This window comes from Belonocnema kinseyi, chromosome 4 (assembly GCF_010883055.1).
Source record: "Belonocnema kinseyi isolate 2016_QV_RU_SX_M_011 chromosome 4, B_treatae_v1, whole genome shotgun sequence".
In the NCBI taxonomy this organism is placed as follows: Eukaryota; Metazoa; Arthropoda; class Insecta; order Hymenoptera; family Cynipidae; genus Belonocnema; species Belonocnema kinseyi.
This window is the reverse complement of record NC_046660.1, coordinates 23900383-23925212: the sequence shown is the minus strand read 5'-3', so window position 1 is coordinate 23925212 and position 24830 is coordinate 23900383. Positions and strand designations below refer to the sequence as shown.

General features: G+C 27.7%; 1 protein-coding gene across 1 annotated transcript in view; it reads left to right on the top strand.

The window, feature by feature from the left end:
* LOC117171300 (headcase protein) overlaps positions 1–24830 on the top strand; it is a 355010-nt gene that overhangs the window by 45904 nt on the left and 284276 nt on the right. Inside the window, exon 2 of the mRNA XM_033358465.1 lies at positions 20818–20914. Within this exon, the coding sequence (XP_033214356.1) occupies positions 20818–20914 (97 nt within the window). The remainder of the gene's footprint in view (positions 1–20817; positions 20915–24830) is intronic.

The window sequence follows — 24830 nt, the reverse complement described above, 5'->3', positions numbered from 1 at the left end:
GCCACCGAGACTCTTCCAGAGTGCGAGGCGGGAATCGAACCCGCAAGCCGAAGGAGTGAGTCCAAAGCCTACGCTTTAGCTCCCACGACCATCGTCCCACTTCCTAAAGAGTACTATACAGTTTATTTTATCCAAATCCATTGAAAATACGCGTAAGGATTCAATTTTGTCAATTTTGCCCCGCTGTGCAGCAGTTTTAGGAAGGCTGAGAACGGGGTGACTAAAAGCGAGAGTTGGGTGTAATTTAAAAAATGAAGTTCTCGAATATCCTGCCTAAAAATTACGTAAATTTGAAAATTTTCATAAATTTCAACACAATAACTATTTTGTTGGTAAGATATGGTGCTGCCATTTTATCAGTTGATACTGCTATTTTTATTAGTTCTTATAACAATTTTATTAGTTGTCGTGACTATTCAGTTAGTACCAGCAGATAGTCAGAGAGACATTTGTCAATTTCCATTGGCGCATCTTGGGACATTGGAGGAGAACCCGGGGATAATCGTAGCTGATGTATAATTTCCGAGGGAATTTAATAATGTTTTGGACGGAGAGGTGGCGGTCGTTTCTGCAATGATAGATGTTACGAGCGGGGGCGTAGATAAATGGGCACCTTGGATCTCTGTACAAGCAGACCCGTCTCTCGTAAATAGAGTGCACGTAGAGGTACACACCCTGGATAGGCTAGAATCTAGAAATCTAGATGGGTGTAGATAGTCCGCAATATTATGGTGTATATACCTGCTTTATGGGGACAAGTTTCAGGGCGCGTTTATAACGACTTACGAGCTTTGTTAATCCTCGGAGGGTGCTTTAACCTAATCTGCAGGGTACGCTACGGCCACCAAAATGCTCTCTAATCTTCGTTTATGTCTAGTCCAATCACACCAAGGATCTAATTTTAAACTCGAGAGTTAAAAGCTTCTCAGAGAATTGTATTTTACTCTCTATTTCGTTTTGTCAGTTACAAAGGTTGCAAGACCCTTCTGAAAAAAAATTTTAATTCATTAGAAGCTCAAGAATACACAGAAAAAACTAGGAATGCTATTTGGACCGATTTTTGGTTCCAAATAAGCTGCAACAAAAAGGAACCTCTCTTGCGGAAACGGAAACCAAAATGATAAATGGTTTCTAAAGGAACCCAACGTTCTAACAGACAAATAGAACCGTTTTGTCACTTAATCTGCTTTGACTCACTTCGAAATTTTGACAAATTAATTATGCATATTTTACTTTATAATTCGGAAGAAATAATATTGCACTGGGAAAAAATTAATAAAGAAAACAAGAGATTACAAGAAATATCAAAAGATTTTGAAGAATTAGAAATATTTTAGAGTACTGCACAACTTCAAGTTTTATCAATCGATATCAATCATTTAAAGCTATTTTAAAGGATTTAGAAGATTTCGTTTTATTTTTAAAGATTCCAAGCAGTTTCAAAACATTTGAAATATTTCGAGGTATATCAAAAAGAATTTCAAAGAAATAATATTCGAGAGTATTTTATAGCTTTAAGATTTTTCAATCGATTTCAATAAATTAAAAGGATTTTAAAGGACTTCAAAGATTCTATAGTGTTTTTGAAGATTCCGAGAAATTTTTAAGATATTACAATGGATATCGAAAGATTTCAAAGAATTTGAAATTTTTGGAGATTATTTTAAAACTTCAAGATTTTTCAATAAATTTCAATCAATTAAAGGTATTTTGAAGAATTTAAAAGATTTTATGGTATTTTTGAAGATTCCTAGGAATCATAATGAGAATAAAGAGATTTGAAGTGATACCAAAAGATTTCAAAATTTTTAAAAGTATTTAAAGGTATTTTAAGACTCCAAATATTTTTCAATAAATTGAAGGATTTTAAGTATTTTGTGGTATTTTTCAAGATTGCGAGGAAATTTAATGATATTTTAAAGATTTCAAGGGATATTAAAATATTTCGAAAGAATTGAAATATTTGAGGGTATTTTAAAACTTTAATAATTTAGAGGTATTTTAAAAAATTTTTGAAAAATGTAATGGTATTTTGAAAGATTCCAAGACATTTTGAAAAGATTTATAAGATTTTAAGGAATATCAAAATATTTCGAAAAATTTGAAATATTTGAGGCTATTTTAAAAGTCCAAGATTTTTCAATTGATTTCAATAATTTGGAGGTATTATAAAGTATTTTAAAGATTTCATGGAATATGAAAAGATTTTAAAGAATTTGAAATATTTAATGAAATATTTAAGGTTATTCTAAAACTCTTAGATTTTCAACCGATTTCAATAAATTGAAGGATTTCAAAGGGTTTTCAAATATTTTGTAGCATTTTTAAGGATTCCAAGAAAATCTTAAAGTATTTAATGAAGCATAAGGGATATCAAAGAATTCGAAAGAATTAAAAATATTTTAGGATATTTTAAAACTTCAAGATTTTTCAATTGATTTCTATAATTTGGAGATATTTTAAAGGATTTCATGGTATTTTTAAAGATTCCAAGAAATTGTAAAGAGTTTTAAGATTTTTTAAGGAATATAAAAATATTTCGAAGAACTTAACATATATTTGAGGGTATTTTAAAACTCCGAAGATTTTTCAATTTATTTGAATATTTTGAAAGTATTATAAAGATTTCAAGAATGTTATGGAATATCAAGAGATTTCGAAGAATTTGAAATATTTGAGGGTCTTTTAAAAGTCCAATATTTTTCAATCGCTTGCAATAATTTGGATTTTTTAATTTCAAAGATATCATGGTATTTTTAAGGATTCCAAAAAAATTTTAAGTGATTTAAAAGATATTGAGGGTATTAATTGGAATGTATTGAAAGGATTTCAAAGAATAAATGGGATTTTAAAAAATTTCAAAGAATGTAAAATACGTACAGGTTTTTTTGAAACGCAAAGATTTCGAAATTTTACTTTATAATTCGGATTAAATAATGATGCCAATGCGCAGTTTGAAAACGTCAGCACCCGCCACTGGCCATCTATTGTATATCAACGAATTATTTATATTTTTATTTAAATATATCTATATACTTTAACATGAATCGTATTTTCGGGCTGAAAGTTTAACCTTTTTGAGTTTTTGTAGATAATTCATCCTTCTGACTTTAAAATTCAACAATTATGTTGAAAAATAATGTATTCTGTCAAAAATTCGTGTTTTTTGGTAGAACATTAATTTTCTTTCTGGAAAATTAAACTTTTTGTTTAACCCTTTAAGGACACACTTCCGTAAGATTACATAAAGAGCATACTGGGTGTGAAACACCCAAGGGTGTTCAAACGTGTGCTGTGCCGTTGGTATTGGACAGTTTTTTTTACAAGAAAATCAATTAATGATGTTTAATCTATCTAGTTTAAGGAGAAAATGTGTCATCACAGATTATGAAATTTACAAATTCATAACCAAGATACGGCGCTTCAAAAATAAAATTAGTCTTATAGTGTTCGTTCCAAAGAAGGTATTTACACACAACACCGTACTTTGTGCGATCAAGCTATTTTATTGATCTTAAACTGCGTATAGAAATGATAAAAATCAGAATTATGTGAAAATGACAAAAAAAAAAAGGTTTTCCTTTCATTTGTTAATCTGGCGCCGTATGTTCCATTTATTTGAATTTGGTACGTTTTGTAAAAGCGCAAATTAGTCGCTGGGTGTTATACACCCAGTATGCCCTTTAGGGGTTAAAAATTAAACTATTTTTTTAATTAATCATTTTGATTGAAAAATCAAATAGCCCTTCCGAGAATTGACGCCGCGCCGCAGGGTAGCCCACCTTCAGCTCCGAAATCGGCGCTATAGAAGAGTTTCACTGTATCTGTTAAGAGCTGAACTAGTTTAAAAAAAAAGTTCCTTTCGACACAGTCGAATTGGGTCGTATAGTCGCTTCTGTATGACGTCTAAATCTGGTTCATTCAGATTTCGAGTACAATAGCTGGTAACGATTCACCCTTCTCTTGCGAAAAACAGGGGTGAGATAAATCTGACATGAACACCAAGTCTGATATCATAGAAAATAGACGCTGTTTACGAAAAGCGTTTGATGGATCCTCCTCAGTTTTCTTGATGCTGGTCCTGGTCTGGATCTCGCTGGATTGATTCTCTCCCCTTGGCTTTTCGATAATTCGATACTTCTTCCTGGTTCCAAGGGTCGATTGTGTGCGTTCCTTGTCACTCACTGTTGTTACGTATTGACGTGATACAAGCACGACGAACAAAGTCTGTAACGAGCGAGGGTGAGAACGTTAAATCGGCAGCTATTGCGAATAGCTCTTCATGTCACCAGCAGACCTTGCCTTGACGGGAGAGCAAACGCAAGCCAACGTCTTTGCGATATCTCGTCACGAACTGAATTCTCTGCACGAGAAGGGTGACAAAAGAGTTTTGCTCGATTCTTCAAAGGAAACGAAACGAGCTCGCAAAAAACTGTTTTTTTTTTTTATTTATTTTTTTTTTCTTTCTACACTTCACACGAGACGATACTCGCTCAGCTTATCGAAAACGCCTTTCCCTTCGGGGCTTTGCTTTCACTTTCGAGGCATGATTTGACAACTGAGGATTTTATTTACATGTTTACACTTAGCAAAAAAAAAAAAAAAAAAAAGCTGGGGGGCACAAAATTGCCAATTTGATATGACCTTTCTTATATCGGTATGAAAATTTTCGTCGGGAATAATAATGTGGTCTTGGGATCTTTGAGAGAGATAAATCATCACAGATCGGATGATTTATCAGCTCTTTTCGCCAAGTGGAAAAGTGTCTCGAGCTACTATTATCGTCCCTGTCCAGATAGATTCATGCGTAATTACAATTTTGTCAGACTTGGCGAGTCAGGAAGGCCGAGGGATAAAGAAACTCGGTGGTAGCTCTTATCGCCCCGAGAATTCGTCCTCACTGCCTCGCATAATGTAATCCTCGCCTTATTCTTGAGGTCGTTCTAAATCATGGAAAAATGAACATCCTCGCCTCTTTGTAAGATCAACGCTTATGTTCTGCTTTAAACATTATTAGAAATACTGTTTGTAACAAAATATTTTAATTTGACGTATTTTCAGTGTTGTTTTTCCCTTAAATTTTCAATTATAGCAAATCTTGCTAAAAATAATATATCTTTGATAATAATCGATAAAATATAATAATATAAATGTTTGTTTTCATATGAATTTCAGTCAAATTTATTTCTTCTTTTTAAGCCTTTCAAAACGCTTGAGAAGTTTCAAAATTTGATTGCAAAATCTTCAACAACCTAAATTTTGTTTAAAATTTTATGGAATCTTTTTAAATTTGTTATCATTTTTTAAATTCTTTTGAAACTTCTAAACAATTTGGAAATCTTTTAAAATCTCTTTAAAGGTTTTCAAATAGACCCTTAAAATTATTTGAAGAAAAAAACAAAGAACAATTTTTTATTTTCCAATTTTAAAGTAATTATTGGTAAAGTACAAAATAAAAAATTTTAACTTTCGTAAATTGGGCAGATCGAAAGTTTAAAGAATCCACGCTATAATTTTCAATGTTCTAATTTAAAAAATGAATCAAATAATTAAATTTGTTTTAATTATATAATTTTAAGCAATTTCAGTAAAAAGCATGAAAACTTGATAAATTCCATTTTTTAAATCAATACTTTTTAAACTAGAAGTTAAGTTATTTTTATTTTAAATTGTCAAAAATTAATAATTCTTTGATTGTTATTTATGCATAAAAATTTGTTTTGAAATCTTGGTAAATATTTTTTTTTTAATTATTTGTTGAAAAGAAAAATCGTAAAATTTGTTTACAGGAATCTTAATTATATTTTGTTATTATCTGAAGATCTTAAAAATTATTTAATACCGTAAAAATCTTACTTAAAGATTTTCTAAAATATATATTTTGTTAAAAAAGTTTTGGAATCATTCCAAATTAAAAATTATTTTTAATCTCTTAAACACTTTATTTTACTTTAAACGTTTTTATTTTAAATTCTTTTAAAGTATTTTGTAAAAAATAAGTTTTAAAATAAAAATATAGTTGAAAATGTCCCCAGAAATCTCTTAAAATTCATTTTCGAGGATAAAAAAAAAACATTTTTAATTTTCATAGGAATCCTAATGAATTTTTTGTGTGTGTATATATATATTAATTATTTGGAATCTTTTCAACTTTTGAATTATTTGTGAAATTCTTCCAAAACTTCTGACTATCGTTTAAAATGTTTCGCCTTTTTCCTACCATCTTTAATAAAACCTGCACAATTTTACTAAATGCCCGAAAATCTTTCAGATTATTTTTTCTTTACAATTTTGGAAATCTGTTTAAATCTTTAAAAAAAAATACTTTTAGGACTAATGAAGGGGTTTATACAAAATATTACAATTTTTTACTCGGAAATAATAATTTTCAATAAAAATGTAAATTTTCAGTTCAAGAAAATAGTTTAATTTTTCACCAACTAGTTGAAAATAAATATTTATGGGAACTTTTCACCAAGAAGAATAATCTTCTAGCAAGTGCAAACATAAATAATATAGTTAAGTTTTCAGTTTAAAAATAAATTGTTAAAAAACAACTTTTTAACCAAAAATATTTTAATTCGTAACCAAATCAATTTTTAAATACAAAACTGAATTTTTATCTAAGAAGATTAAGTTTCATCCAAAACACAACGAATTTTCTACAAACTAGTTAGATTTTTCTCGGAACAAATTAATTTTGAACTAAGAAAATTAATTTTCAACCAAGATTATTTTTCTGCCAAAAAATACGAATATATTTTTATTTAAAATATATTAATTTTAAAATAACCCAGAAAAATGCAATTTCTCTGAAACTAGATGAGTTGTCAAATTAAACTGACAAATTAAAAAGAAAATAGTTAAATTTTGATATAAAAAAAAAAAATCAGTTTGACTTTTTAACATCAAAGTATAAGTTGTTCAAAGTAGTTTATTGAAACCTCTAATTTTAACCTCAAATTTTGTCATCTGCTTAGGTAAGTAATTTAACAGTAAACTTATAAATTTAATTTTTCAATAATATTATTAAGTATGTATTAAAATTTAATATTATAGATTAGTATTATCGATTTGCATGTAAATTCAACTGTTTGGTAGTAAATTTTGATTTAGAATTCATCTTAATTCAAGTTAATGCATAAATTAAACAAAGTAGTTAAACGATTACAATTATTTTTTGGTTAAAAATTTTATTATTTGGTTGAAAATTTGTTTGGCTGAAAAATCTTTTTTGATTTATATTTTAACTATTTTGTTGAAAATTCGTCTTTTTGGATCGAAAATTTATCATAATTATAAACTACTTTTTTTTCAAGCAAACATACAACTGTTTATTTAAAAATCATATCATTATGGTAGAAAATTCAGCAATTTGGTTGGAATATTTTTCGTTTTTTAATCAAAAATCTTATTTGGTTAAAAAATCATTTCATTCGGTAACAATTTGATTTTATTTTATTATACGTCGAAATTGTTGGTTGAAAATTCATTTTTTTGTTTAATGAATTCACTTGTTTTTAATTTACAATTAAAACATTTTTGGTTAAAATGTCAACTATTACATTTTTTTATAAGAATTCGTCGTTTTTGGGCGAAAATTAGTCCTTTTTATTTTAAAATTCAAGAATTTTTTAGAAAATTAAAGTATTAGGTTAACCAAAAAAGGTAAATTCTGATCAAAAAATATAATAGTTGATATTTCCACTAGAAAAGATTTTAATTACATATTGAAAGCACTCGAATTAATTAAAAAAACAACGAATTTTCAATTAAAATGTTGATTCCTCAACCTAAACAGATGAATTTTCAACCACAGTTGCATTTTTGCTCAGGAAAGATATTCAAAGATTCAAATATTTCAAATTTTTTGTTGATATACCTTAAAATCTTTTTCAATTTTCTCGAAATCATAAAAAATATTCTTATTTTAAATGGTTTAAAATCTTGTGATATCCCATAAAATCTTTCTAGTTTTTTTGCGATTCCTCGGAATATAAAAATACCTAGAAACTTTGAATTTGTCCAAAATCTCTTTATTTTATTGAAATGAATTAAAAAATGTTTTGAAATACCCTAAAATATTACAATTTTTAAAAAAAATCTTTTGATATCCCTTGAAATTTTCCAAATCTATTTAAAAATCCTCGGAATTTGTCAAAATAACACAAAATCTCGGAAATCCTTTAATTAATTGTAATCTGTTGAAAAATCCCTGGACTCTTTTAAAGTATACTTATTTATTTCCAATTATTTAAAATCTTTTCATATCCCTTAAAATCTTTGTATGCTCTTTAATGTCCTTCTTAATCATTAAAAATTCCATACAGGCTTTGAAATCCTTCAAAATATCATTGATTTGAAATAGAAAAAAAAAGTGTGAGTTTTAAAACACCCTGAAATATTTCAAATTTTTTCAAATCTTTTGACATCCCTTGAAATTCCTTGAAATCTCTTTACGATTCCTGGGAATCTTTCAAAATACCATAACATTGTTTAAATACTTTAATATCTCTTTAATTTATTGAAATCGGTTGCAAAATCTTTAAGTTTTAAATTAGCCTCAAATATTTGAAATTCAAAATATTTAGATATTCCTTCAAATCTCTTAGTTTCTTTATTAAATGTTTCCCAGTGAAATATTATTTCTTCCGAATTATAAAGTAAAATATGCATCATTAACTTGTAAAATCTCCGAAGTAATTAAATTAAGAAGTGACAAAAGGGTTCTTTTAGAACGTTTTAAATTCATACATTGGCTTCCTTTAGAAATCATTTGTCATTTTGGATTACTTTTCAAGCAAGAGAGATTCGTCTTTGGAACCAAAAATTGATTTTAATAGAAACACCATTTTTTTTTTTTTATTTAGTAGCATTCTGCGCGCAGGTATCCAATTTTCAAGGAGATTCGTATCTTCTCGCTTACGTATTTAATTAGAGAACAAGGTATGCGTATCAAGAATGGATCGTCGATCGAGCCGAAATTAGCATACAATTAGAGATTGTACATACAACATGCACGCATCCCATCATTACAGGAAAGCTACTTTAAAATCGTCGCGCGTAGCGACGAGACTACCGGGACGTTCGATCCCCCCTATTTCCATTCCATGAAACCTCTTTGTCTCTCTGACAATAAATCTAATGAGGAAAAAATTGTCGAAAATAAATTTCATTGGAAATTCTAGGTAGGCAAGTTCAAGTCAAATGAAGACTTTCTCAACTGACTTTATAAGAATTTCTCACCGGTGTTCAACATTTCAAAATACAAACACGAATTGTTTGCATGGGAAAAATTATGTGCAGAACACCTTGTTGGCAAAGAGGATGGCTGAACTTTAGCCGGCTTAGCTCTTGATTTATATATATAGATATTTTTTTTTTTTTAAATAAAGGGCTTGCCTCTAAGTCCTTTGCTTGCGGAAAAATCACGAAGGGAAACACTTGTTTGATATAATCGATCTTTACACACGGTATGTCTGAGTCTGTCACTCAAGGCTCCCAAGGAAGGGTATCTGAGTCAGCATTATCGCTCGACTGAACAAAATTACTTAAGTGAAAAACATTGTAAATGTATCGGATAGTTGGGGCTGTTTGTGTACAATGCCGAATGCATTTTACTCACACATTTCCGTCACAAAACCGCAACTTTGCTGTGCACACGAACGACGTGCAGCTCATTATCTGTAAATATACATACATGCGTGTGTGACGAATTGCCGACTGATCACAATGGCGTGTCTAACCGCGAATGTCTCGCTTTTACATGAACGTTCGTTGGAGGCACATGCTGAAGGAGTTCAAACTTGCACGAAGAATATTATTAATGTGGCTTTATCAAATTTTGTATTTTGAAAATTGATGTCAAATAGAACTTGGAAGAGAGGCAAATTGTTTCCGATATTATTTAGTGCTAAACAATTAATTGTTTAACAAATGCAAAATAAACAAAAACGGCTAAAATAGCTAATGATTGATAGGATAAATTCAGTTAAAACTAGTGAGGAAAACAAATAATCACAAGCCTCACAGACCTGTCCCTGTTTCTCTTCTTGTACCCTATATTCAGTTAAGGTCCCTAAAGTAGGGTAGACGAGGGCACGCTGTCACAAATTTGTATTCGAAGATTTTTTTAATTTGATATTTAAGAAGATTTTGATACGCGAAAATTTCAAGTAAATCATCAGCTTCAATTGGACAGTATCCAATAACAAGCAATAACGAAAGGTCACTTGAGACGACATGCCCCGTAACCGGGACATGCTGTAACATCAAATTTAATTGCATGAAAAGTGTTGCCCAAACTGTGTTAAAGTAAAATATTTTTTTAAATGTAAATATTTAAGATAATGTAAAGTTCCTCTATTCCGGAAAAATATGCTTAATGTTTAGTTCGTAAAAACTCGAGAATAAAATTTAACTCACTGCAAAAGAAAATATTCAACTTAATTTTCCGTCAGCTAGTGATTTTCCGTGACTAGTGCTGCTCTATAGTTATTATTTTTTTTTAATAAAGCCAATGTGACAACGTGCCCCATGTGACAACATGTCCCATGTGACAACGTGCCTCGGTCAGACACTTAAAAAAAATCAGAGAATTTCTGTGTAAAAAATAAGGATGCCACACAGTCACCATTAGTCACTTTATAAATGAAAAAATCACATTGGTCACTTTTAACTCATGCCCTATGTGACTACGTGCCCCATGTGACAACGTGCCTCGGTCAGACACTTAAAAAAAATCAGAGAATTTCTGTGTAAAAAATAAGGATGCCACACAGTCACCATTAGTCACTTTTTAAAATGAAAAAATCACATTCGTCACTTTTAATTCATGTCCTATGTGACAACGTGCTCCATGTGACAACGTGCCTCGGTCAGACACTCAAAAAAAATCAGAGAATTTCTGTGTAAAAAAATAAGGATGCCACACAGTCACCATTAGTCACTTTTTAAAATGAAAAAATCACATTAGTCACTTTTAATTCATGCCCTATGTGACTACGTGCCCCATGTGACAACGTGCCTCGGTCAGACACTTAAAAAAATCAGAGAATTTCTGTGTAGAAAATATTAAGGGATGCCACACAGTCACCACTCACCATTTTTTACTTTATAAATGAAAAAATCACATTAGTCACTTTTAATTCAATAAATGAATTCGTGGGATAATCACTATCCATTTCAGGTATATACCTACTTTTAAATCATTTAAAATTCTTTGAAATATTTTATGGTATTCATAAAAATTCCGAACAAAATTTTAATAGATTTCAATAATTTGAAGTATTGTAGGGAATTTGAAATGATGCCAAGGATTTTTAAAAATTAAATTCATTCATTTGAAGTGATTTTAAAACTTTTTAAATATTTTAGGATAGAGAATTTTCTAGAATTCACGTTATTTTATTAGATTTTCTAGGATTTCAATGATTCTAAGGAATTAAAAAACTCAATGGATTTTAATACATTTTCCATGATTCATCCTTAATTCTGATTAATTTATCCTAAATTCTTTGGAATTCTCTTGAATTTGATTAATTCTCTTAAATCTTATGAATTCACTTGAATTTCTCTAAATTTACACTATTCTAGTTAATTTCATGGATTTTGTTGTTAAATTTTTAACATTTTTAATTGAATTAATCCTGATGATAAATTGATAAAATAATCAAAGGATTTGAAATATTCTATCATATTTTTTTAAAAATCACTTGGCATTTTCAAGAGCTTTAAAAAATGTCAAAGGGGTTTAAAGGATTTTAAATAATTAAGGTTATTTTAAACGATTACAAAGAAACTTTTATTGATTTCAATTATTTAATGGGGTTTAAAAGAATTGAAAAGACTGGAGGATATTGTAAAAGATTCTCAGGAGTTTTCAAGGGCTTTAAGAAGATCAAAGGATACGAAATATTTTCGAAAGTTAAAAAATATTCCCAGAAATTTTTTATTTATTCAAGTAGTTTGAAGGCTTGCAAAGACTAAAATATTTTAGGGTATTTTAAAAGATTCCATTGCATTTTCAAGAGATCTAACAATTTCAAGGGTTTTAATCATTTTCAGGGATTTTAATATTTTAAGGTAGTTGTCGTACCTAAAGTGAGAAATTAAAAAAAAAAGTTTTTCTATGATTTTAAGAATGGAAATATAATAACTGATGTCGTTTAAGATAAAAATCATAATTTTTTTATTGAAAAATATTAAAATTCATCAAAAAAACATTAGTGTTAATCATGTTTTTGTGCAATTGAATTTTTTCTAACCGTCGCTTCTTACCAATTTTTGAAAAATGATTGCATTTTGATAAATGAAGGCCTTTTTCCGGGAAAACATTCTCTACGACTCTACTGTTTTCAATTTTAAAAATAACTAAATAATCTTAATATATAATTAATTGTAAAAAAAAATGTTTTCTTAAAAAAATTGTGCCAACGATTTTAGCCGTAGAAAAATTTACTTTCAAAATTGGAAACATGGTTAAAATTAATGATTTTTTTGTGTGAATTCTAAAATTGATTATAAAACAATTACCTTAAAGGATTCCAAAGAACTTTTCACCAGACATGAGGGATCCCGTAGGGTTTCAAAGATTTGAAAAGATTTTCAAATATTTTTGTACAATTTATTTGGAATTCGCTCTGAATTCTTGTTGATTTATCCTAAATCCTTTTAAATTCTTCTAAATTCAATTAATTCTACACAATTAAATTAATTTCTCCATATTTTTAAATTGTTTTCAATTCACTTGATTGCTTTTTAAATGCTGCTTGATTTTTTTTATGAATTACATCTAATTCTTCTGATGTCTTTTAAATTTCTCAAAATTCAATCAAAATTTATTTTAATGTTCAAAATGTTCTCTGCTCTTAAGTTTGTTCCAATTAATTTGAATTCTTTTGGATTTAACTTGAATTGTTTTGTAGTCATTAGTCACTTCTTAATTTTAGAAACTAGTAAGATTGCAAAGATTTGTAGAGAATTCAAATTTTTTGAATTCATCCTGAATTCTTGAATCCTTCTAAATTCACTCCGTTCTACTTAATTCAATCTTTTTTTTTTACTTCATAAAATTTTTACTCTTTTATCTGAAATTCTTCCAAATGCATTCCAGTTTTACGGAAATCAATGGATTTTTGTGTGATTTTTAAACATCTTTTCCAATTAATTTGAATTCTTTTGAATGTAACTTTAATTGTTCTGAAATGTTATGAATTTATCCTGAGTTTTTTACGATTTGAGTGCGAAAAAGAGTTGTAATAGGTTAAAAATTATCGGTCGAAGCACTCAGAATTGAGCAGCTAAACCACTGTTCTCAGCAGTAATAATAATTTAAATATTTCTTTTTCAAAGTTTAAGATTCAAGGTGTGTTGAGTTGAACCATTGAATGAATAAAAATAACTTTGAATAAGGAATCAGTAGCCTTAAAAACAAATGCTCGCGGGAAGAAAGAAGCTTACGTGGGCATTTTGTTATCCGATTACCAGACATACTAGATCGGATTAACATAAGCATGAACTTTATACGAGTCAAAATAATTCCCGATGTTATTGTTCCAAGGACGTTCAAAACCCTGGGCAAACTTATACATTATTCATGGGATTGTGTCGATAAACGAGTCTCTTAAAAGCAATGGCGTCCTTGATGGACTCCAGTCTTTGTCAATCAGAAATCGTAAATTTATTTTTCAATAGTTTCTTATTTCAAGAAAAGTTCTATTTTTTATCCTCTATTTTCTTCAGATGTTTGAGGAATTCAATTTAAAAATAAACAAGAATTTTTTAGCACAATTTTTTGTTGATGTTCTAATATAAGTTGTCGTTTCCAAGATTATTTTCTGATAGAAGTTGTTGCCGATCCGTATTTGTAAAGCGTTCCAAAATCACAAAAAAAAATGAGTAATTACAGCAATTTGCAAATTTTAAAATCACGAAAACAAATGTCTTCCATCAAAGGAAAATAATAGCATCTTTTTTTTTTTTGTTATAAGCTGAAGAAATTGTAGGTTTTTTTTTTTGTTTGCTTGTGTTCAACTGTAAATGCTTGGTCATATATGGCACACTTTTTAATTGGTCATTAATTTTTGTTGTTATGGGTGGATAATTGTTGCGGGGTATTAAAATTGAAATTATTATCTAATCATGAATGGGTCCGCAGAACATGCGATCTCACGAGAGTGCTAATAACGGTCACATCATTCTGACATTTATGATACACGTCGTAAATACTTTTGCAAAAAGGTCCTAAGTGGTCCGTTAGATTTTCACGGTTCTTCTCAGTGTCATTCTTGATACTTTCTATGTGCTTCTTCCCTCAAGTGATATTAAATTAACAAGTTTGACGAAATTTTTTTTTTTTTTTTTTCCAACAAAAAACAATGGTTTAAAAATAAATGTACCAAAGGGAACCATCAGTCACAATTTGACTAATTAATTTAAACAAGTATCTGAAAATTTAGTCATTTCTACCGACAAAACATTCGTTTATAAAGATAAATTGGTCAATATTGGTGAATCAATCAGATTTGTCTCCTGCGATGAAATAGTAAAATTATTTATAAATTAAAACATTTCATTAAATTTCTGCGTACTGATAAATGATTAAAATTAACCGGAAAATATTGATTGAATGATTAAAATGAACCACAAGTGGTTGATTAAATGATTAAAATTAACCGTAAATGATTGATTAACACATTAAAAGTTACAGATTGGATAAATCAAAATGACTGATTTAATTAGTAAAAGTTACTGGATATACTATTTATTCGAAAATTAATGAAAAGACGTTACTGATTAAATGAATTTGTCTTTATTGGTAGAAAATAAATATTTTTTTTTCAAAATTCATTATTTTGTTGGAATTTATTTGAAAATTAATGAAAAGATGTTACTGATTAAATAAATTTGTATTTATTGGTAGAAAATAAATATTTTTGGTTCAAAATTAATTAAATTGGTGGAATTTAAACTATTTTTGATTTCAAAGTAAAATATTTTTTGGTTGGAATATCAACTATTGCATTTCTTATTGAGAATTTTTTTTATTAAAAATTCAGTTCTTGTTATGAAAGTTAAACTATTTTATTATAAAATCATTTTTTTGTTTGTTGAAAAAGCCTCATAATTATAGCTAAAAATTCATCTTTTTGGTGAAAATTTAACCATTTTGTTCAAAAGTTTTTTTTTAATATTAATTTTGTTAATTGAAAATAGCGATGCTCTGTTTTTTTGTTGTTGAAAGTTGATATGTTTTATTTGAAAATTCAACTATTTATTTGAAAATTCAACTATTTATTTGAGAATTGAACTGTTTTCTTGACATTTGGTCTTTATTGGTTGAGTTACAATGTTTTTTATTTTAAATTAAAACCTTCTTTCGCTGAAATATCAACTGTTTTTTTTTATTTAAAATAATACTTTTTTTGTTTAAAAATTGATCAGTTTTAGTTGAAAATTAAACTATTTGGCTTAAATTTATTTTGTTTAAAATTTATCCTTATATTGGTAGAAAAAATCTTCGATGAAAATTAATTTATTAAAAATATAATTGATTAAAAAATATATATAATTTTAGTTTGAAATATCAAATATTACATCATTTATTGGGAATCCATCTTTTTGATTGAAAATTGTACTACTGGATTAAGAGTTATTGTTAAAAAATAATTTTTTGTTGAAAATTAATGATTTTATTGTAAAATTCATCTCTTTGATTCAAATTTTTTACTATTTTATTAAAAACTTCTTTTGTTAATTTAAAATTCAACAATTCTATTTTGGCCTGAAAGTGGACTTTTTTTAGTTGAAAATTCAACTATTTAGTTTAAATTTCATCTATTTTATTAACAATTTATGTATTTTGTTGAAAATTCGTCTTTTTTTTAGGAAATTAATCTTCATTGTAAAAATTGTTTTTCTTTTAAAATCAACTGCTTATTTCAGAGTTGAACTGACTTGATAAACATTTATTTTAATAGTTACTCATTCATTATTTTAGTTTAAAATGAAACTTTTTGGTTACAAATTCTTGCAATTTGTTGAAAATTTGTATTCTAGTTGGTAGAAAATTAATCGTCTCTGTTGAAGATTTATCATTTTACATAAAAATTCATTGCACTTTGAAAACTTAACTATTTGTTTCAAAAATCTTCTTTTTCGTAAAAAAAATTAATCTTGGAGGAAAATAATTTTTTTTTTCAAATTAAACTAGTCAATTGAAAGTTGAAATGATTAGATGAAAATGCATTATTTTGTTTTTTTATTGTTCAAAATTAATTTTTTAAATGGCAATTATAACTCTTACACTTTTGGTGAAAAATATAATTTTATTAGTTGAAAATTTGGCAGATTGTATTATTTAAAATGACTGATTTTATCAGTCCAAATATATTTCGAGTCAATTACGCTCCTGGATGGGGGGGGGGGGGCGATTATCTAACTTTTTCATTTCTATTTTTACGAAATGCACATTAATTTTTTTTAAGTTGTTATTACACTTAAGACGTAAAAAGAAAAACAACGTGAATTTTTAAGAAGTGGAAGTAAAGTGAAAAAAATTACATAATCGCCCCACTTTAGTTCATCATTAATCTCACTTTTTACTCCTAGCCGAATGGTCTGAAACAAAGCGCTACTTAAGTATTTTTAGAAACTATGCGGCCACTCGAAACTAGTTTTAACCTCCGTTTTAACTTATTTTTTCTTCCTTCTTCGAGATGAATTTTTATGTGGCGCATAGTAAGAGGGGCGGCACTTGGATGAGTAATCGAACGAAATGCTAGGCACGCGTTTCGCTAGCATCTTAACAAATTTGGTAGGCCCGAGGGGCAGATAGCCGGTGTTAAAATTATTTTATAGTCAAATTTATATTCTGAAACCGGTTCTGCACTGGGCTGTGCATTATTATTGGGACGCACGCGGTGGAGGAAGGAGGAAAAAGGAAAAGAAAGAAATAAAGGAAAGGGAAAGAAACCGCACGAGCAGGTCGAAAGAATAATAAAACGAATAAGAGTAGAACGCCGATGGGCAAAGTTATCTAACCTTCATGTGTCCTCTAAATTCAGGACTTCCGAGTCCTTGGTAATAGCCGACTGTTTCTGTTGTAAAAAATCAAGTTTTTTTTTCACCGTAGGATATTCCCACGCGGGTCCGATATCGGCCTGGCTAAAATTATCAAACTGGTTTCTCGTATTTTCTAGTTTTACTTCGGTTCTCCAGAAAGGCTCATTATTGTTACCAAACCATTTTGTTGTTGTTGAGGTTTTAGAAGAATTTATTTGAAAGGGAAAATAATTTCGAATTTTCAACTGGGAGCGGTGTGTGGACCGCACGAACGTCTTTATTATTTTTTGGTTAAAAATTTAACTATTTGATTGAAAATAAATCTTGTTGGGCTTGTTAAAATGTTTTTTTTTCCCCCGGGAGAATCTCTCTATTTCCGAGTGATCGGGTCGAAGTCGAAAAATTTTAAACTCTCCAATCTAAAATAGTTTGAAATTTATTTTTATTCACTCATGTGAGTTAACAGCTCAACAGTGATTGACGGGCCTGAAATTAAAAACGCTTAGTCGTCGCGACATGTTTTTTTTTCTTGATGACCATATCACTTTCTACTTGTTCGTGGAAAAAGTAGTAAACAAGATGTGGCTCTCCGATTTAGATTTTTGTTTACGAGCATTTTTCCCCCGAAATTTTTGTGTCTCTGGAAAAAAAAAGAAAAAAATTGTCACAGTGCCATTTTGTCCTCTTTTATCATCGTAAGCAGATATTTTGCACAATTAACGTTTAGGAAGTACACGTGAGCTCTGCAAAGTGGTGGATTAAATTTTGATTGACACAGCGTTTGGGCGATAGTAATAAAAAGCAGTTAAGTAAATTACATAAGGACTAAATTCGTTTTTTTTTTCGCTCACTCTCTCGGCCGTTACGGTGTATTCTTCTGGACTGCTCGTGCGTAATGTTTTCGTGACCCCGGACTGTCATTGCCGAAAATAACTAATGCGGGCACCGATAGAGCTGAAAGACCAAGGTGAAGGTCAATTCCAGTGCTCCGCCTCTTAGTGCTGTGCTCCGCCTGCTAATTGTACACAATGCTTTATTCGAATATGGCGACTTGTTGTTTTTTTTTCAGCTTTTCATTTCCTCGTTTAATCCTCGACAGATTGTTCATTAAAAAAAAAAGGTATTACAATAATGACAAAGAGAAATTACTTCCTTTCTCAATTGTTTTGGTGTGCGTGTTGGGAAAGGGGAGTGGGGGAGGGATTTATGTACTTCGTGTCCATGAAACATCTGGAGGACAGGAAAGCCAGTCATGAAATCTTTATCGACTACATATTTATAACAGGCCTGAATTAAACTTTTTTTTTTATCGTTGTTACAAGTGCTCGATTCCAAGTCTTTGGCACGTGTACGAAAAACGAAAGGTTATCTTCAAAGTCAGATTGTAGAGAATTTACAGTCGTCATATTCTTTCCTGTATTCGTCTGCTTCCCTCTATTCTTTTTTTAAATTCCTCTTTTTTTTCCACTGTTTCCAAGAAACTTATACTTTTATTCTTTTTCGTTTAAATTCGAACAGAATGATTAGAAACTGAAAAGAGATCCGACTATTTTTGGTTGAAGGTTCATTCTTTTTGGTTGACAAGTCTAATATTTTATATTTTTGGGATCAGAATTAATTCCTTTCGATTAAAAATATAATTTGTTGAAAATTCAACTTTTTGTTTAATCGTATTTTTTGGTTAAAAATTCAATTAACTATTTTGTTGATATCTCTTGTTTTTTAGTTGCTTGAAAATAAATGTTCTACGCTGGAAAATTTAATTATGATTTGATTTAATTATGAAAAATTTAATTATGAATTTAATTATGCCTGACATTGTGTTCCAAATTTTGCTTCTTTTTTTGTAGAAGTTGAAATGAATTTGATAGAAAAATAATAATATTTTAATTAAGAAAATTAATTTAATATTTATTAATTTATATGTTAATAAATTTATAATAGTAAATTAATATTTATATATTTTTTGTATGTTTTTAAAATTTAATTTACATAGTTTATAAAAACATTATAATATTATAAAAATAATTATTTCTAATAAATCAGTTTTGATTGAAGATTAATCTATTTGGTTAAAGTTGTACTTTGTTTAAAATCCATGTTATTGGTTGAAGATGTTGATTTTTTTGTTGAGAATGAATTTCCTTCCTTGAAAATTTAATTTTTCTATTTCATTTTTAAATTATTATTTGCATATAGTACTTGAAAACTCATTTAATTAATTGAAATTCGTCTTTTTTGTTTGAAAATACCAGTATTTGGTTGGAAGTTTTTATATATCAAAATATATATTTTTCTTTATGAATTTTGTATCTGCAAAATTATAAAATTTTCATTTTTAGTTAAAAGTTAATATTGTTTAGTAGAAAATTACAATTTTTTAATTTGCCTGTTTCATTTTGGATTGCAAATTGATCGTTTTTAATTGAAAATTAATGTATTTTCTTCAAGAATTAGTCTTTCTTGGTAGGAAATGAATATTCTTGACTACCATGTTAAATTTTTTTTGGTTTGAAAATCCATTTTTGAAGTTCAAATTTTCTATTTTTCATTAAAAATGTATCGTTCTCATTAGCCGAAAATTAAACTAATTACATTTTTCATTCAGAGTTTATCCTTTTCTCTAGAAGATATAATAAAATTTTGTTAAATTTGGTTTTTTGTTGAAAATAAATGTTTCAAACTGCAAATCAACTATTCATTTTTGGTCGAAAATTTATTCTTTATCAGTAGATTTAATTTTTTATAAATTAGTTTTTTGTTTTGTTTAAAATAAATTGTTTAGACTGAAAATTAAGTATTAATTTTTGGTTGAAAATTGTGTTTTCATTAGATAATTCATATATTTTTTGATGATTAATGTTTTAAATAAAATTAATCTTCTTGAGGATTCTTGAAGATTTAATTGACTTATTTTTTAATTTATCTATTCAATTTATGGTTGAAAATTGATCTTTTTTTGTTGAAAATTACACGATTTTGTACAGAATTTTCTTTTTTATTTGAAAATTCAATTCCTTTGTTTAAAAAATTGTCTTGTTGGTTGAATTCAACTATACTTGGTTGAATTGTTTAGTTAAGAATTCATTTGTTATTGTTAAAAGATTCATCATTTCAGTTGATACTTCATCTCTGACTAAAAACTAATTTTGTTGTTGAAATTTCACTTTTTTACATAAATTGATTTTTTTAGTTGATAATGTTGCATGAAAAATTCGCTTTTTTAGTCGAAAATTCAGCTGTTTAGTTGAAAATAAATCTTTGTAGGTTGAAAATTCAACTATTAGTTTGAAAATTCAACTAATTTGTTGAAAATTTAATTATTTAGTTAAAAATTCATTTTTGCAAATAAAAATTTCAGCTTTTTGCCGAAAATTCAACCTTTTTGTCCAAAAGTCGTTATATTTAATTAAATACGGTACCTTTACATTAATTTTATTTAAAATAATTGATTATCCTTTGTTCGAAAAAATCTCGTGCGGTCCAAGTCTCGAATTTCACAATTTCAGAACTCGGATAAAATACAGAGTATCACTTACTTTGCTTCGGGCAATTCCGAGGGTGAAAGGAAATCGAAAAAAATCAAATAAACACCTTCGTTTTCGATTTCAACACCAGTTGGATTAAATTACATTGTCCATTAATAATTATTGTTGGATATGAATCTAATTGTTTAAAAATAGTAATTATTTTTATTATGAGTTTTCTGAAAAGAAAATGTATTCTTTTCTCATGGAAATTTTTATATTTTAGGCAAAGCTGCGGAGCAAATGGCATATTTTCTCGACGCTTGGACTTCAGCGCTTTCAACAGTCTCCCGAGGACCAAGCTGAACTCCTATCACATTAAGGTAATTATAATTTTATAAATTAATGTAAGAAAAATATTTATTTTCCAAAAGATTATTCAACATTTCGCTGTTTTTAAACAATCTCGTTGGAAAAAATCTTTTGATTACCCCAGAACTTTTTACAGATTTAATTTATTAGAAAAAACTGACATGCGTAAATAATTAAAACTGGAACAGCACGTTTTTCTAATAGTAATTTTTGGGTATTTGCTAATTATCTTTTTCTCCCTAGGTCGAAAAAAATCGGTTGAATACCTCAGAATTTTTACTGATTGAGTTTCAGTACAACGAAATCCACAAAATATTTAAGAATTCAAAATAAATGAAGTCAAAATTGATCATTTTCAAATTATTATGTTTATCTATTTTTTCATTCTTTCAGCTTCTTCAAATTTTTGTTATGTATTTTCATCAGTAGAAATTCTTGAGCTGCTTAAATAATTCATTCACAATTTTGTCACCTTTTGTCACCTATTTTAGGAATTTGTCAACTTTTTCTCCTATTTTGGAATTTCTCATCTTTTGTCACCTTTTTTCAGAACAAAGTAAAATTTTATTAAAAATTACAACTTGTACACCAACTAAAGTTGTAATTACACTTTCCTAACTGACGAATATTGATCCAAATGATCGAATTTTCAAACAAAAAAGATTAAACTTTATCCGGGAAGATTTGCATTTTCAAACATAATTTAAAATTTTTTATTTAAAAGGATGAATATTTTATAAGTCAGTTTAATTTTGAAGCCAAAAAGACGAATTTTCAACTAAAAAATATGACTTTTATACCAAATGAGGATTTTTACACCAAAAGGATGGATTTTCTATCCAAAAAGGCAAGTGTTCAACAAATCAGTTAAAATTTTGATTGAAAAAAATGATCAATTTTGAACCAAAAAAGATGATTTTTCTGTTTTGCAAATAGTTGAATTCAGATTAATTTTGAAACAGATATATAATAATACTTTTTTTTATAAAAAGAAATAACTTTCAATCAAAAAAGATAAATTTTTAATCCTATTAGTAGATTTTTTGAACCAAGAGATTAATTTTAAACACAAAAGGTGACTTTTTAACAAAACTAGTGGAATTTTAAATAAAACAATTAAACTCAACCAATTTGTAGAATTTCGAATTAAACATCAAAATTGTAATAGTAGACTTTTCAATAAAAAATATTCACTCTCAAACATAAAAGGTAAATTTTCAACAACTAAAAAAAGATTTTTCTACCAAAAGATAAATTTGAAACCAAAAGATATGAATTTTCTACAAAAGTATAAATTTTCGACCAAAACGATGACTTTTTCCAAAAATTGTTGAATTTTCACAAAAAGTATGTTTTTAAAATACAATAATAGACTTCAAATAAACAGAATTAATTTTCAACCAAAAAATATGAGTTTTCAACCAAAAAATATGAATTTTCGATTTAAAAAAGTGAATTTCTATACCAAACAATATAAATTTTCTACCAAGAACGATAACTTTTTAACAACATAATTTAATTTTCAACAAAATAGTCTCATCTTTAACTGAACAGTCGAATTTGTAACCAAAAAGTAGAATTTTGAACCAAAAAAATGGTTCATTAAAAATCCCACTCCTTGGTTAAAATTGAACGAATTTTTTCAAATTTAATTTTTTTTTCGTTAACGAATCATAATTTTAGTTGAAAGTTTGTATTTTTGGTTAAAATATCAAATTAAAAATGCTTTTTGTTGTAAAAATGTTTTTTTTTTTAACTGCGAATTCAAATATTTTGTTAAAAAAAGTCAACTGATTTATTTTTAATAAAATTTGTTGTTGTTAATTCATGTTCTCGTTTTTAAAATTCAATTGTTTTATAGAGAATTAGGTTTTTTTGGCTTGAAAATTCAACAAATTGGTATAAAATTAAAATGTTTTGTAGAAAATTCGTTTTTTCTTTTCATTTTTATTTGAAAATTTATTTTTAATTCAAATTTTTCTACTGTATTTTTGGTTAAAATTCGACTTTTTCTGTTTTAAAAATTCAACATTTTTTTAATGCGTTTTTTTAACTAGAAAATCAATGTTTTGGGTCAAATCCAACTTTTTTAAATTAAAATCCTGTTGTGGAAATATCAACTATAACATTTTTTGATAAACATTAATCTTGCTGTTGAAAATTCAAGAATTGGGAAACAATTTTTTTCATTCCAAAATTTTTTCTTGGTAGAAAATTCATTTTTTGGTAGAAATTTCATCTCTGGTTGAAAATTTAACTATTTTGTTTCAATTTTCTTTTTTTTTCGTGGATAATTCAAATATTTTGATAGAAAACTCAACTGTTTGGTTGAAAATGAAATTTTTTGTTGGAAATTTAAATGTTTTGTTGAAAATTGATCCTTTTGGCTTGCAAACTCAATTCCTTTTGTTTAAAAGTGTTGTTTTTTTATTTGAAAATTTGTCTCCTTTGGTAAAAAAAAAAACTGTTAAAAATTCAGTTGCTTGGTTGAAGATTCATAATTTTAATGGAAAATTCATCTTTTTAGTTAAAAATTTAACTACTTTGTGGAAAATTAACTATTTTTGTAAAAAAAAAATATATATATTTCCGGTAACAATTTACAACTGTTTGTTTAAACAAATTTTGGTTAAAAAAATGCTATAGAGGATTCACTTACTTTTTTTTTGAAATTCGTTTTTACGGTTGAAAATATATTTCTTTTATCTGGAAAATTAAAATATTTTGGTAGAAAATTCATGTATCTGGTTGAAAATTAACGTTTAGCCTGGAAATTTATCTCTTGTTGAAAATTCGTCTTTTTTATTTTAAAATGGTAGAAAAATTAAGTGCTTCGTTAAAAAGTAACTTTTCTGTTGAAAAATAATATTTTCGGTATGAAAATTCAACTATTTTCGTTTATAATTCATGTATTTTTTACACAATTTATATTTAAGTAGAAAATTTAACTATTTCGTAAAAAAAAAACTTTTTTTTGCTGCAAATTTAACTAAATAAGTCATTTTGGTGATCCTGCATAACAATACGGAAAAGAAACTGTTCCGAATCCGATATGGACAGTATATTCCGTGCGACTTATCTATTATTCAATTTGAATTTTATTTCAAATATCTATTTTTGTCAACTTAATAAAAAATATTTTTTATTTAGTTTAAGTAATGCAGAATTCTTTTTAAATTAAGTTCTTATGAATTATAATCTTAGTTATTTGGATTTTTAAATTAAAATTAATAATTAATATGAAATTATAAATAATAATAATTGATTATTAAATTTAAATTAAATAATTTAATTCTAACTAGTTATTAAAAAAAAAAAAAAAAAAACAGTAACTGATTCAAGACTGGTCAAAGTAACGTTTCTTTAAATCGCATCAAAGCATTTTCCTGATAGTGTCTTTAAATATAGATAGTCCAAGAATTCCTGGTATGATGTTTTCATGTCCGACGTGACCTTCCTCAATAGCAATTAATCAACGTCGAGGTCAGGAAATCGAAAACTGTGATGCTTAGAAAGGTCGGCGATCCCTAATCACGCGGATCTGAGCCAACGCACGACTTTGTGTCAGCGAATAGCATGAGTTGTTCCTTGTAATTAACGATTGCGCAATTACTACTTAGTTGCGTCGGACATGTAATTACCGATACCTACACGGGACTTATGTACGACGAGTCACACATAAACTCATTCGATATAATATTTTATTCCTTTACTCTGCCGCGTCTCTCCTCTCTCGCTTCGTGTTTAATTTTAATTAAGTCTGACTGAATTATCCACTGAGGCTTGCTTTTAATATGGAGACCAAAGTGAAACCTTGTTCTGCTTTTAAAAATTGTTTACGTTTAATCATCGATCACATGCATGAGTAAGCAATTAAGCATTTTAATGATATAATGGTGTAGAGCCGTCTATAAAATAGGTTCTTCA